Source organism: Megascapheus bottae, chromosome 10 (genome assembly GCF_031878675.1).
Source record: "Megascapheus bottae isolate mThoBot1 chromosome 10, mThoBot2.hap1, whole genome shotgun sequence".
Taxonomy (NCBI): Eukaryota; Metazoa; Chordata; class Mammalia; order Rodentia; family Geomyidae; genus Megascapheus; species Megascapheus bottae.
In genome coordinates, this window is record NC_143518.1 from 36,418,183 (window position 1) to 36,431,278 (window position 13,096).

General features: G+C 38.5%; 1 protein-coding gene across 1 annotated transcript in view; it reads left to right on the plus strand.

Moving 5' to 3' along the window:
• Spta1 (spectrin alpha, erythrocytic 1) overlaps positions 1-13,096 on the plus strand; it is a 66,037-nt gene that overhangs the window by 13,522 nt on the left and 39,419 nt on the right. The window contains exons 9-19 of the mRNA XM_090339838.1: positions 203-338; positions 470-571; positions 2,055-2,192; positions 3,270-3,380; positions 4,397-4,474; positions 4,600-4,755; positions 6,161-6,365; positions 8,052-8,233; positions 10,525-10,768; positions 11,672-11,794; positions 12,259-12,476. Coding sequence (XP_090195964.1) covers positions 203-338; positions 470-571; positions 2,055-2,192; positions 3,270-3,380; positions 4,397-4,474; positions 4,600-4,755; positions 6,161-6,365; positions 8,052-8,233; positions 10,525-10,768; positions 11,672-11,794; positions 12,259-12,476 — 1,693 coding nt within the window. The remainder of the gene's footprint in view (positions 1-202; positions 339-469; positions 572-2,054; positions 2,193-3,269; positions 3,381-4,396; positions 4,475-4,599; positions 4,756-6,160; positions 6,366-8,051; positions 8,234-10,524; positions 10,769-11,671; positions 11,795-12,258; positions 12,477-13,096) is intronic.

The window sequence follows — 13,096 nt, forward strand, 5'->3', positions numbered from 1 at the left end:
GGGGAATCACACAATGACACACTGACCACAGGGCACACAAGGTGGTGTGGAGGTTTTTTACAACCTACATCACACACACACAGCCTCCCATTTAATGCCAGAGAAAGAAGAGGAATGATATTAGCAGGAGGAGCATCTTCTTTTTCAAAGTCCTTTCAAATCTATTTTCTCTTTCCTGCCCTTTGCCTCACGTGTCCTCCAGATACCATCGATTCTTGTCTGACTATGATGAGCTCTCAGGCTGGATGAATGAAAAGACTGCTCTCATCAATGCTGATGAGTTGCCAGCAGATGTGGCTAGCGGAGAAGCCCTGCTGGCCCGGCATCAGCAGCATAAGGTAGAGAGCAAAGGCCTCCCTGACAGGAAGGGAGGTTTGGTCTAGTGCCTTATAGACTGGGGGTTGGCTGAGGGCCAAGAAAGTCAGAAGGCTGTCTGCTCTGTTTGAGACAATGTGTCTTGCAACCACAGCATGAAATAGACTCTTTTGATGACCGATTTCACTCTGCCGATATAACTGGTCAAGAACTGCTGGACGGCAATCACGAAGCTTCTGAAGAAATTCAAGAAAAGGTAATTTGTGACATTTTAATTATATAGGGAAGCCTCTTTTCACCTCATTACTATGGTAATCTTTGATTTGAACCAAGATAGATGACACCTAAGCCCGATAGTTATATGGACATGACTTTCATGTTGCTTTAGCTCCTTTAGCTAAACTGAGTCACTTGATATTCTCAAAACATGAGTGACTGTCTTTTGAGCTTTATTTCATCAATCGTTGGACATCTACTTGATCTTAACCTCTCTATATTTTTCCTTCTTCACATACTCAGTTTCATCTCTAGATTGCTTTGTGCCTTGAGCCATAGGACCTCATTGTATCCACCCCAATGCAGTTACCTATGATGCTTTTTTTTAAAAAAACTTTTTTGTTTTGTTTTCTTGTCTTTTCTTTCTTTGGTACTGGGGATTGAACCCAGGATGTTGCACTTGCTAGACAAGCGCTTTGCCACTGAGCTACATCCCAGCCCCCCTATGATACTTTTTCACATTTTTGTGCAACCTTAAATTAAGCAGAAATTGAAACGCTCAGGGCTGCAGTGATGAGGTAATCGTGTGTTCCATCTTTACAACCTCCTGGGTCACAAGAGCTAGCCTTAGTCCCCTGACCCAGCAAGATTTTGCTCACTCACAGCATCTGGACACCAGAGGATCTGTGTGTCTCTCCCTAGTACTCTAAATTCTGGGCACAGTCTGTGTGGGTGTGATGGCTGAAGTTGAAACAATCACATTTTCAAGTTGCCCCAACTCTGTGGAATATTACAATACCGTTTACGTTCTTTGGCAGAATCCTAAGTCCTTGACAACTGAATTTGTTTTATTCCCAGAATTCTGAGAATTTAGGCTGCTTTTCTGATGCAATTTATAGCAACAGCTAAAATGAGCTGGAATTCATTGCAAAGATTCGGGCTTAGAAATGAAGTTTTTTCTGAATTTAAGAAGGTATTAAGTTTTCGTTTTCCTCTCTTACGTTGGTGTTTTATTTCTCTCATATTCTAGTTGTTCTTTTTTTTTTAATACAACCCAGTTCTTAGTCTGACATTTTAAAATGTGTTGTGCAAACTTGAACTTCATCAGATGGTTACCCAGTTTTAGATCCCACATTGTCCTCTGGAGTACATTGTTACATTTTGTCACAATCATATCACTTGCTCATTGTTTTATACCCTTCCCCAATCTTGATACTCCTTCTCTACGCTTTTAATCTGTTTACCCCAATACGTTTACTCTCTGGCTTTTCCAATTCAAATGGATCTTTGCCTTCCTTTTTATACATCTAGAGAATGCCTCTTTTTTAGGGGATCTCATCCCACTTTTCCAATACTTCAGGTATTCATTTAGATGTTGGAACCATAAGACGAATGCTCCTTTCCTACTCATTTTTGTACTTCTCAATCATCCCCAACGTTGTATTTATTAGCTACTCAAAAAAATCTAGGATAAACTTGATGGGTTAAATATCATTGAACATATTCTGCCTTCCTTTCCCAAGATGACAGCCCTTGCCAATGACTGGGCAGCTCTGCTGGAGCTGTGGGACAGGCGTCAGCAGCAGTACCAGCAGTGCCTGGATTTCCACCTCTTCTCTCGGGACAGTGAACAAGTGGACAGTTGGATGAGTAGACAAGAGGTAACATGAGGTGTCATGGGTTGAATGTGAAATGTCTCCTCGAGAGACCCGTGTTTGGAGGATTGGTTATAAGATGGTGGTGCTAATTTAGGAGGCTCTAGAACCTTGTTCAGGTGCTGGAAGCAGTGGGTCTGGGGACATGTCCTTGGGAACGGCTTGTCCCTTCCTGTCTCCCTCCATTCTGGCATGGGTAGACACTCTTGTCTTTCACATGCTTTGCCACTGTAATGATGTTCTTTCCAAGCACCTGTGCCAAGTAATTGTGGAACCAGTGAACACAATGAAACTGTAAGCCAGAATCAATCCTTTCTGCTTTTTGTTCTCCTCCTGGATATTTTGGTTACAGCAACAAGAAATAATCCAGGACGGGGCCAAACAATCTTCAGAAATTACTGCCTTTCATGTATCATTGTGGCTTTTATCAACAACCTCACAACCAAACTTTGTCTGGAAAATGGAGAATGATCCATGACAAAAACAAATGACAGAGCATGCCTTACAAGCCTCCCACAGGCTCTTCGTGGGCAAAGACATAGAAAAATGTTTAAGTACAAGTCAATTGTGATGACATACCTGTGATCCTGGCAATCGGGAAGCTAAGGCAGGAGGACTCAAGTTAAAGGCCAGCCTCAACTCCATAGCAAATTTGTCTCCCCAAAAAATGTATATTTAAATACTAGTACAGAAACTTTGACCTCAACTAAACAGATGAAAGAATATCAGATAGGTAAGGGATCAGGAAAATAAAATGTAGTGAATCAGACAGGGAAAAGATGAGACATCAGAGATTTCCTGGAGGGAGGGAGTGATTCTTCTGAGGCAGTTTTAAAACCTTAAATAATGCTTAGACTAGTTAATTGTATGTGGACAGACCCAGAGACAGAGGTAAGAAATTTCTGTGAGAACAGTGGGAGAAACGTCTGAAGCTCAAACTGTTTACAAAGATTTTCTGCTTATTGTAATAGTTTATGCTAATTCCTACATTGCTCTCCAACCTGTCTACCTTTTTTAGGCCTTATTTCAAGAGGAATCTTTCTCTTCAGTAAGGACATAAGGATGTATTTGCTTGTCCTATAGGCCTTCCTGGACAATGAAGATCTAGGAAACTCACTTGGCAGTGTGGAAGCCCTTCTTCAGAAGCACGATGACTTTGAAGAAGCCTTTACTGCCCAGGAAGAGAAGATCATAGTAAGAAATGGAGCCTGGTCAGGCATTTTCTTCCTGTTAGTTTATATCATTTCATCCAGAATGCTTTCCTGGATAGAGTCACTTGTGTGACAGTATATAGTTCTCCTTTTTATGCCTTCATCTTCATGTTTCTCATCTAATACTATTACAATTTTTCTGTGACTCTAAGTTCAGAGAACCACTCAATATATAAAACCTACTTTAAAAGGCATGGAAAATATTCCATAGTCCCAATGTCTCCAGTGTCTTTGCCTATCTCCTGAAATAGTGCTTACTTTATAAACATACATACATGCAAACACTTGCACATACCATACACTATCTCTACCATCAGCATTAAAAATCCAGTAGTCAAAATTCCAAATATATACTGTTATGATACTTAATAATATGGTTACTTATAAATTCATATTTTATTTTGTTGATTCTAGTAGCTACCAGTGTAAAATAATCAATTTTTATATTTTTTGCTTATTTTATATCATTTCCCAGCTCTTATTAATTAACTAATTCTATACTCTAGCCATTTGGGAGATATATGAATAAGTGTGGCTAAACACTCACCTCTACACTTTCTTACTCCTCCCTCAACTAACTAGAGACAGAGCTGTAGCTATAGATGTATATGGTAGACAAATGACAGAAAGATTGAAGAGCTGGCAAGAGAGTGACAGTGGCATGGTTTTCTCATTAATCGTGCTTGCTTTGTCTAGGTAATTTCAGAATTGATTAAATGTTCATCTGTATTTATTGATTGTAACCTCGATTGAAGGAGCACTGTACCACAAACAAGGCAACTGGCATGCCTGTGTGTATTCTGAGTAGTTTTTGTTTTGCTTTGGTTTGGGGTTTTTTGTTTTGTTTTTAACAGAAATCAGGAAGAGGACCTAGGCCTGCTGACTATCAGACTTTTCATCTTCCCATTTGGCTATGCTGCATCTCTAAAGATCTACTAAACCGTGGCCACTTCCTCTGTGATCACCAAGGCAAAACATTTTTCTTCTATTTTCTTTTAGACTTTGGATGAGACTGCAACAAAACTTATTGACAATGACCATTATGATGCTGCGAACATTGCTGCTATCCGCGATGGGGTATGTCCATGTTGCTTGTGCACTGGCATCAGGAGAAGCATTGTATGCCTGGTGTCCAGGATAAGTAGTGACTCTAATCTGCCCAACTGGATCTTGTTGAAAATGAGTTTATACATTTTTTCCAGTTGTTGGCCCGGAGGAATACCTTACGGGACAGAGCTGCCACTCGACGCAAACTATTGGTGGATTCCTTGCTTCTGCAACAACTCTATCAAGACTCTGATGACCTAAAAACCTGGATCAACAAGAAGAAAAAGTTGGCAGATGATGAAGAATACAAGGTAGGCAAGGTTCTCAGACCCTCAATCTATTTAGCATTCATTGTTTTCACAGAATTACAGCCTTGGAGCTAAATGGAGAGCTTGTAATCTCTACTTACAAATTGAAGATATGGAGCTTGGAAAAAGGAAATCATTCCCCAAGGATGTATACCTTATAAGAAACCAAGAACCCAGATTATACTATTTTTAGACACAGTTATTGCTGTCCTCTTTCCTCTGGTTCATATAGTGACAATGGTCCTTAACAGATAGGGTAAGGAAAAGAATGTTCCCTTTGTGTCTGCTTCTTTATCACTGTTTCCACCCCTTATGTATCTGTTTCATTTTTGAGGTGAGGATCTTATTCTCTTGCCCAAATTGGCCTAAATTCATAGTCCTTATTTTTCAGGTTTCCAAGTCTCCTTAACTATAGACATGTGTCACGAGCTTTCCTATACAGTTTTATAGTAGGAAAGTATGTCTCACTTCACCACACACACACACACACACACACACACACACACACACGCACACACATATATATATATACATATATATACATATATATATGTATATATATGTTCCCTAAAGTAATCTAAGAGTTTGGCACAAGATAGGCTTGCTTTAGTTTTGCTGGAAAGGAGAAATCCTAATGTTATATCTCAGGAGAGTAGGTTCTGAATTGGAGGTTATTCAAATGTGTGGTATTCAGTTAATTAGAATGGGGCTTACCATGTAGATTAGGAGCACAAATTCTGGAGAAGGCAAACCTGGGTTTAAATTCTTACCCTCTGCTTCTTTGGTGTAACTCCACAACTACCTCTAAGCCTTCAACTTCTATTCCTTAAGGTTGTATCAAAATACTACATAATATAAACTACAATACATATTTGCTATTCTATAAACCTTCACATTTACACTCAAGGCTGGAATTGATCTCTTGCTTTTTAAGTTTGTATCTACTGAAAGTATTTACTTCACTGGTGAGAAAAACATTCTCTTGTCCCTTTATTACAACTTATAAGCATTTTACTTGTTCTTTTAACTCAGCATGGTTTTGAACTCTGTAGAAGACTTATGGTTTCAGTACACACCATAACAAATAACAAACCTCTATCTGGGGCAAGTGAAATATGCTTTATATACTATGAGAAGAATGGAAACTAATTTGGATCTATTGTGACAGCTCTGACTGATTGTTTGTGCTTGCATGAGAATCACATTCAGTGTATCCAGGCTCAGTAAAAATATGTGCTGGATGAACCATTGTGCCTTCTTTGTCAATGTGAGTGAACGAATGGTCACTCGAGTTTCCCAAGCATTAGATAAGGATTCTTTTTTTCTTGTAATCTCTTCTCAATATAGTTGGTTTATATGAAGGTAGACTCTAATTCTCCAATTTTCCTACCCCTCATTCTTATCTCAGGATATCCAGAACTTGAAGAGTCGCGTTCAAAAGCAGCAAGACTTTGAAAAGGAACTGGAAGCTAATAAGATCATGCTCAACAACCTTGAGAAAACTGGCCAGGAGATGGTGGAGAGCAATCATTATGCCTCTGATGCCGTGGCTGCTCGTGTGAATGAGGTTGCCAGCCTCTGGAAGGAGCTACTGGAAACCACAGCTCAGAAAGGTCAGGAGCAATGGTTTTGGTAAAAGGCAAATGGTTCCTACACTCTGAAACCTACCATTTCCACTGCTGTTATCATAAACTTACCTGGTGACCTGTAAGAAAAGGGAAGCTGCCCACTTGCTTTCCCATCTCTTGCTGGTCAGTAATTGGGATTCCAAAGTACAGAATCATTTATATTAACAAAATCTGATCTTTTCTTAATGTATGTGGATTTGTAAGGTAAGATTTCCTTGGTTTTGTTCAATTTTCCCTGATGTTTTTCTTTTCTTAAATAAATATTAATAAGCCATGTATTGACTTGTACAAAAACCTAATGCAATTCAATTAGGTTTTGCAGACAGAACATGATGATCTAGTCGTTTATAATTTAGGCATGTAAAAGTGACATCAATAAAAGTATATTGTTTGAAAAATTTTAATTTCAGGCATCTAAAACGGAAAGAAAGGTAAAGAGTAGAGGGAGGAGGACAAGAAAATGTAATAGTGGATGAATACAATCAAAGTGTATTAATTACATTCATATATGAAAATTTATAATAGAATGTCTCACACTGTACAGTTAGTATGTGGTGATAAAATGTACATAAATTGGCATCACTGGATTTGACAGACTATTATCAGCAACAAATGTGATGTTTATGCTGTGTCTTATTTTTATAGTACTGTTCCTTTTTTAATTGATTTAGGATATTCACTTTCTGTCATTGCTTTTAAAAAATCTCCCCATGTATACATGAACAGTATAGCCCATATTTTACCTCACTTTTTACTTTGGGAAATTAATCGGTTGTCAATACCTTTATCACAAATAATAAATACCATCATCATCATCATCATCATCATCATCATCATTATTGCCATTCCTGGGGCTTGAACTCAGGGCCTGGGTACTGTCCTTGGACAGTTTTTGCTAAGGGCTAGCCCTCTACCCCTTGAGCCACAGCACCTCTTCCAGCTTTTTCTGTGTATGTGGTGCTTCCCGCATGCTAGGCAAATACTCTACCACTAGGCTACACTCCTGGCTCACCTTCATTATTTCTTATGAATGTTGTCTATAGACATGACTCCTCCCTACTTACAGAGGAGGTAAGTCATATTTGCATGGCAACCACAAGATGTCATAGCTACTTTCTGCAATCAGGAGACATGGTAATCGCCTTACAGAAATAATTTCAGAATATTGTAGACTCGAGAATTTTCCCAAACACAATGTGAATAACCAGCTTTCTAAAAGAAAAAAAAAATGTGGTAAATGGACTTTGATAGAAGGAAAGGCACTAAAAGAGGTGATATCAAGTTCAAAGAAACCAAAACTTCACATTAAACCAACCCCAGATTTGATGTTTCTGTTTGAAAAATGTGTCATTTTAATTTGGATCTCTTTGAACGGTCTCAGTAGAGAGTAACAAGTGACCATAAAAGTACCTAAGGTAGTTAAAAATCTGACAGAGCAGACATATATTTCACTAAGATTGTAGTTATTTATTTATCCTTATTTTCAGACCTCTACAGTATTTAGAACTGCTATCAAAATTCTACAATTTGAAGATGACGTTTGTGTAATTATAGTCGAGACAGTTATCTTGCTTCCTATATCTCTCCTTAAATTGAAGGAGAGTTATTAGCATGTCAACAGGAATAGTGATCATTATTGCTGCCTTATATCTATTGTTTTTTTTTCCCCAGGGTCCCAGTTGTATGAAGCTAACCAGTTGGTGCAATTTCAAAACAATGCTGAAGACCTGGAGCGTTGGCTGGGGGAGGCAAAAGAGCAAGTTGCCTCTGAGGATTATGGGAAAGGCCTGGCTGATGTTCAGAATTTACTCAGGAAACATGGCCTCCTGGAGTCAGCTGTGGACGCTCGTCAGGTTTGTTGTTAAGTGTCTGGCAAATGTAGATTGTATTTATTCTCTGAGCATAGCTGTATGAAATAATTGCTATTAAAGAAAGTGAAAGTGCAATGAATCAAAGGAAATTTTTCAGAAATTTTAGTCGACTGTCTCTTCGAAGGATCACCTCCAATTCAGCCATTCTCCTGAGTGCCTTTCCTCTGAACATAAAACTTTATTTTGTTTTTAAATTAGAATTCATGAACAATATGAAGGGTACAAAGGCTTGAGTAATTCAAAGCCTACTACTGACAAATATTAAAGTTTAAACACAGCCTTTTAAACTCTTCTAAATATAACTCTGTTTTCTCAATCTAGAAACCATAGGTTTTGTAGACAGCCTTGACACTTTATAGTTATGTGGTTTACAGTTGGTCTTTTCATCTCTTTTTTCCTGGATATGATCACCTGTAAAGTCTATGGTTCAAAGCTCAATTAAAAAATAGAATATTGGAGGTAACTCTGCCTGTGTTTTTTTAAGAAAATTAAAATTCATTCCTATAAAATGACTTTCAAAAAATCACAGACAAAATTAACAACAGGGTTAGTCTACACTATACAACTCTGCTATCTAAAATTAATTTATCTTGTTTAGTGTTTTGTGCATGGATACTATGACTTTGGAGAGTGTTAAGTAGAAATGCAATGCCAGCTTACTTAATTTCTTATTCCAGGGATAGTCTTTCTCTTTTAATGATTCTGCTGCTTCTTGAAAGGTCCTACTCTTAAAAACACATCTTTAATGTCTACTATTTTGTTACTCTGACTTATATAGGAAAGCCAAAATAATATACCTAAAGCATTAAAAGCATTCAGTTGTTTTCATAGTTTTAAGGATGCTCAATAGCACTTCTTAAACAAAGTGAAAGGCTAGAGGGAGGGAAAGATGGCCTTGATTCTATATGAAGGAGGTGAACATGGGATCAACTTTTAAGAAGACAAAGGAGATTCTTGTTGAAATGTTTGCTATGTGTTCAAAAATAAATTTAAATTCCAAGAGGATAAACCACATATGCAGACTCTTAAGAAATAGGTAGGCGGAACCCTCCTTGAAAAGGCAGGGCAGCTGGTAAACAGGAATTGGGTTTTCTGGAAAATAAATTTTAGATATAGAACATAGAAGTTAACACTATCTTAAGTCTCTTCAATCACAAAGCCTTCCATATATACATGAAGAAACAAACAGAGCAACAGATTTTCCCAAGATCAAATTGCAATCAACCATTAGTGAAGAATAGAAGCCAGGTCTCCGACACCTCAGCCTAGAGCATCTTGCTCTACATTCAAGGTTGTGCAAGTGAAAAGTGGCTCCATAACAAGGATAGTTGAGGAACACTCTTGTTTTATTATATTTTATTGTCCAAAACATTATAAGAAATGAGAAAAGCTCGCAAGAGATTTCAATTTTTTGTAGATCCTTTAATTTTTATGGAGAATGAAGGACTTATTTTAATACATTATTGACATTTTTGTTTGAAACTGAGAAGAAATAAATCAAACCATCTATCAGTTGAACACTGAATAACAGCATAGAATTGGTAAAAACCAATGCTTTATTGTCCTGTTTCTTGAAAAACTTCTTTTTACAACATCTCCACCTAATAAGCAAACCAAACAAACAGCAATCCTATGTACCACAATACTACCAGACCTCACTAATAAAGTTGGAATTTATTTCATATCTACTTTGATATATACATAGAGAGTGATGTGCAACTGGAATTTTATTTCTGGAAGATCTTTCACCACCCTGTGTTCACATCTCTTTCCAAATGGAGACCGCTAGGTGTGGCCAAGAATAGCCATTGTGTCTTTTGTTCCAGGGTTCTAGCATTTGTTTTCATAATGCCACATTTTATCCTCTAGGCATGATTGCTCTAATTCTATAAACTTAACTTCCAGAAGAATTTCTTTTCATTTGTAAACATAGTTCATTTCCAAGGGAAAAAAGAGAATTGAAGAGGTACACAAATAGAAAAGGCCTCCCTTCTTTTTTCCTCTTGGGTCCCCAGTTTATCAACATCCACTATGAAAGGACTATCACTCTGACATGTTTGATTTTCTTGGAGTGATTTTGTCCTTTCTGAATGCATTTTAAAAATTACTTTTCAGGAAAATTGCTTGTATGGAGCATGGTGACACCTCCTCGTCTCTGTCCCTGATTTAGTTAGAGGGGTTAACACTGTACACCCATGAGCTAATTCTCCCATCACTCTCAACTCCCCGTTAAATGAGAGGATTTTCTGACACACATTCTAATTCTTCCCCAGGATCAGGTGGACACCCTTACAGACATGGCAGCACATTTTGAAGAAATAGAACATCCTGATTCTGGGGACATTCGTGCAAGGCAGCAGTTGTTGGTGTCTCAATTTGAAGCTCTGAAAGAGCCACTTGCCACCCGGAAGAAGAAGCTTATCGACCTTCTCCGTCTGCAGCAGATTTGCAGAGATACTGAAGATGAGGAGGCCTGGATCCAAGAGACTGAGCCCTCTGCAGCTTCCACCTACCTTGGTTAGTATGGCCTGAGAAGAACCAGCAATGAGGAGAGGACTAATGTCCCAGATTGTTTGGGAGACCTGGGGTAGTGATGGAAGGATAGGAAGTTTGCTCTCAGCATTTCCTTCTCAGTGCCACATGAAAACTTGACAAGATCTAGTCCTCGTCTTTTTACTGCCTGTTCTGATCCTTAAACTACTATGAGGGTTCTTGACTGAGCAGTCACAGTTCATGCTTGAGGTACCAACTATTTTTGTTGAACTATGGATGGCTGCTTTTTATTACTCTAAGAGTTGTCACAGAGATGGAAGAGTGAAGTAGCAATTATACAACTGTCATACTCTTTGGAGGCTGTTCTTCATGGAGATGAATTCCAGGATAATTACATTAAAATTCAAATAAAGACAGATACAAACATAGTACAACAGCGTGCTCATGGATTGAGAACATCTACAAAGGGATAGATGATAGTTACAAACAGAGGGGTTACGCTGGGAAAACTTCCTAGAGGAGAAAAGCCTGAGGTTTGTTGGAAAGCATAGCATTTCTGGGGAAGATTTTTAAAAGGGAAATACAGAGAAAGAAAGTTTGGAGAGAAGGAGGGAGGCAAAGAGGATAAAGTAGATATTAGAAGATGGACAAAATTCATAGTAGTCATACTTTATTGTATGAAGTTAATTAGGTCCTTTTGTCTCTGAGATGGAGTCTTGTGACGTCCAAGCTGCTTGCCTAAAACCTGCTGTATTACCCGTGTTGGCCTCCTGCTCAGGATTCTTTGGCCTGGATCTAAGTGGAGGCAGATGTAGAGTGGTAGGATTACAAGCTTGGGTCACCATGTCTAGTTCCTGAGGCAGATTTTACAAGCTACTCCTAGTACATTAGGATTATTCACATCCTTGGCCTTCTTTTCCTCTGTAGGTAAAGACTTGGTTGCAGCCAAAAATCTCCTGAACAGGCATGAAGTCATCCTGGCAGATATCGCTAGTCATAAGCCACGCATCCAAGTGATAACAGAGAGGGGAGACAAAATGGTGGAGGAAGGTATGTGTGATTCCAACTTAGCTGGCCAGAATTACTGCACTAGACCTCTGAGAAGAAAGTTGTATGATCTTGGGGCTTCTGGAGACTTGAATGTAACTGGCCCATTTTTCTACATAATTCAGAAATTCCTTTTGGATAGATGGGATATAGGACTTGGGTTAGTTCAATACTTATGTGACATGTTTTTGCTAACTCTGAGTATAAACCACACAAGGATATTCTGCTTTCAGGTTCAGAGTTCTTAGACTGTAGACCTATTTACCTACCCATAAACACTTTGATTCTTCATTACTACCTGTTTCTACTTAATCTCAGCATTCTAAAATGTTCCCAGGGAACAAAAGAAAAGTGTGACATTGGCCAAATACATCACCTTTCTTGTGCCTCTGTTTCTATGGTCCAGGTTCTCACAGGACTAGAGTATGTAAAGCACTAATGCTCACTGAGACTGTAACTATCCACAGAACACTTCGCTGCAGAAGATGTAGCCTCTAGGGTTGAAAATTTGAACAAGAATATGGAGTCTCTCTGTGCTCGAGCTACTAGGCGGCAGAACAATCTCCAAGCCAATGTCCAGTTCCAGCAGTACCTGGCTGACCTGCATGAAGCAGAAGCATGGATTAAAGAGAAGGAGCCTATTGTAGACAACACTAACTATGGGGCTGATGAAGAAGCTGCTGGGGTAAAGTGAAGAGTATCTAGGGAATATTTACAACTGCTACTTGATTATTCATTTAGTCAGAAGATAGCTTCAGTTTGGCTAGATTATTCGGCATTTCCACAGCCAATTAATTATGGGCTTCGTCTGCTGGAATTCTATCACCGTTAACAACAGGAATCCCCAAATATGTGCCAAATTTTTCAGATTCTTTAGAAAATACCTTCAATCTTGGGCTTTCATAAGCCAATTATGTTTTTAAGATCTCTCACTTGGCTTTTTTTCCCCTCATGGCTGGTGCTCTACTACTTGAACCATGCCTCCTCTACATCGGGATTTTTGGTAGTTATTTGGAGATAGGAGTTCATATATTCATCTACCCTGGCTAGTTCCCCCACCATGAGTCTCAGATCTCAGCCTCCTGAATAACTGATTACCAATGCTAAGTTCTTGATTTCTTTTTTGAAATAAAATCAAATACATTGTGGTCAGAAAATCCTCAGTAATGATAATGAGCCTGCAAGCCTGTTTGGCCTATTGTTCTGTAGGAAGCACATCTGCTTCATAAATCTTAAGTACTAAGACACTAGGCATAATAGACATGTACATTTTAAATAGTGTCAAGTGACATTATATAATGTGCT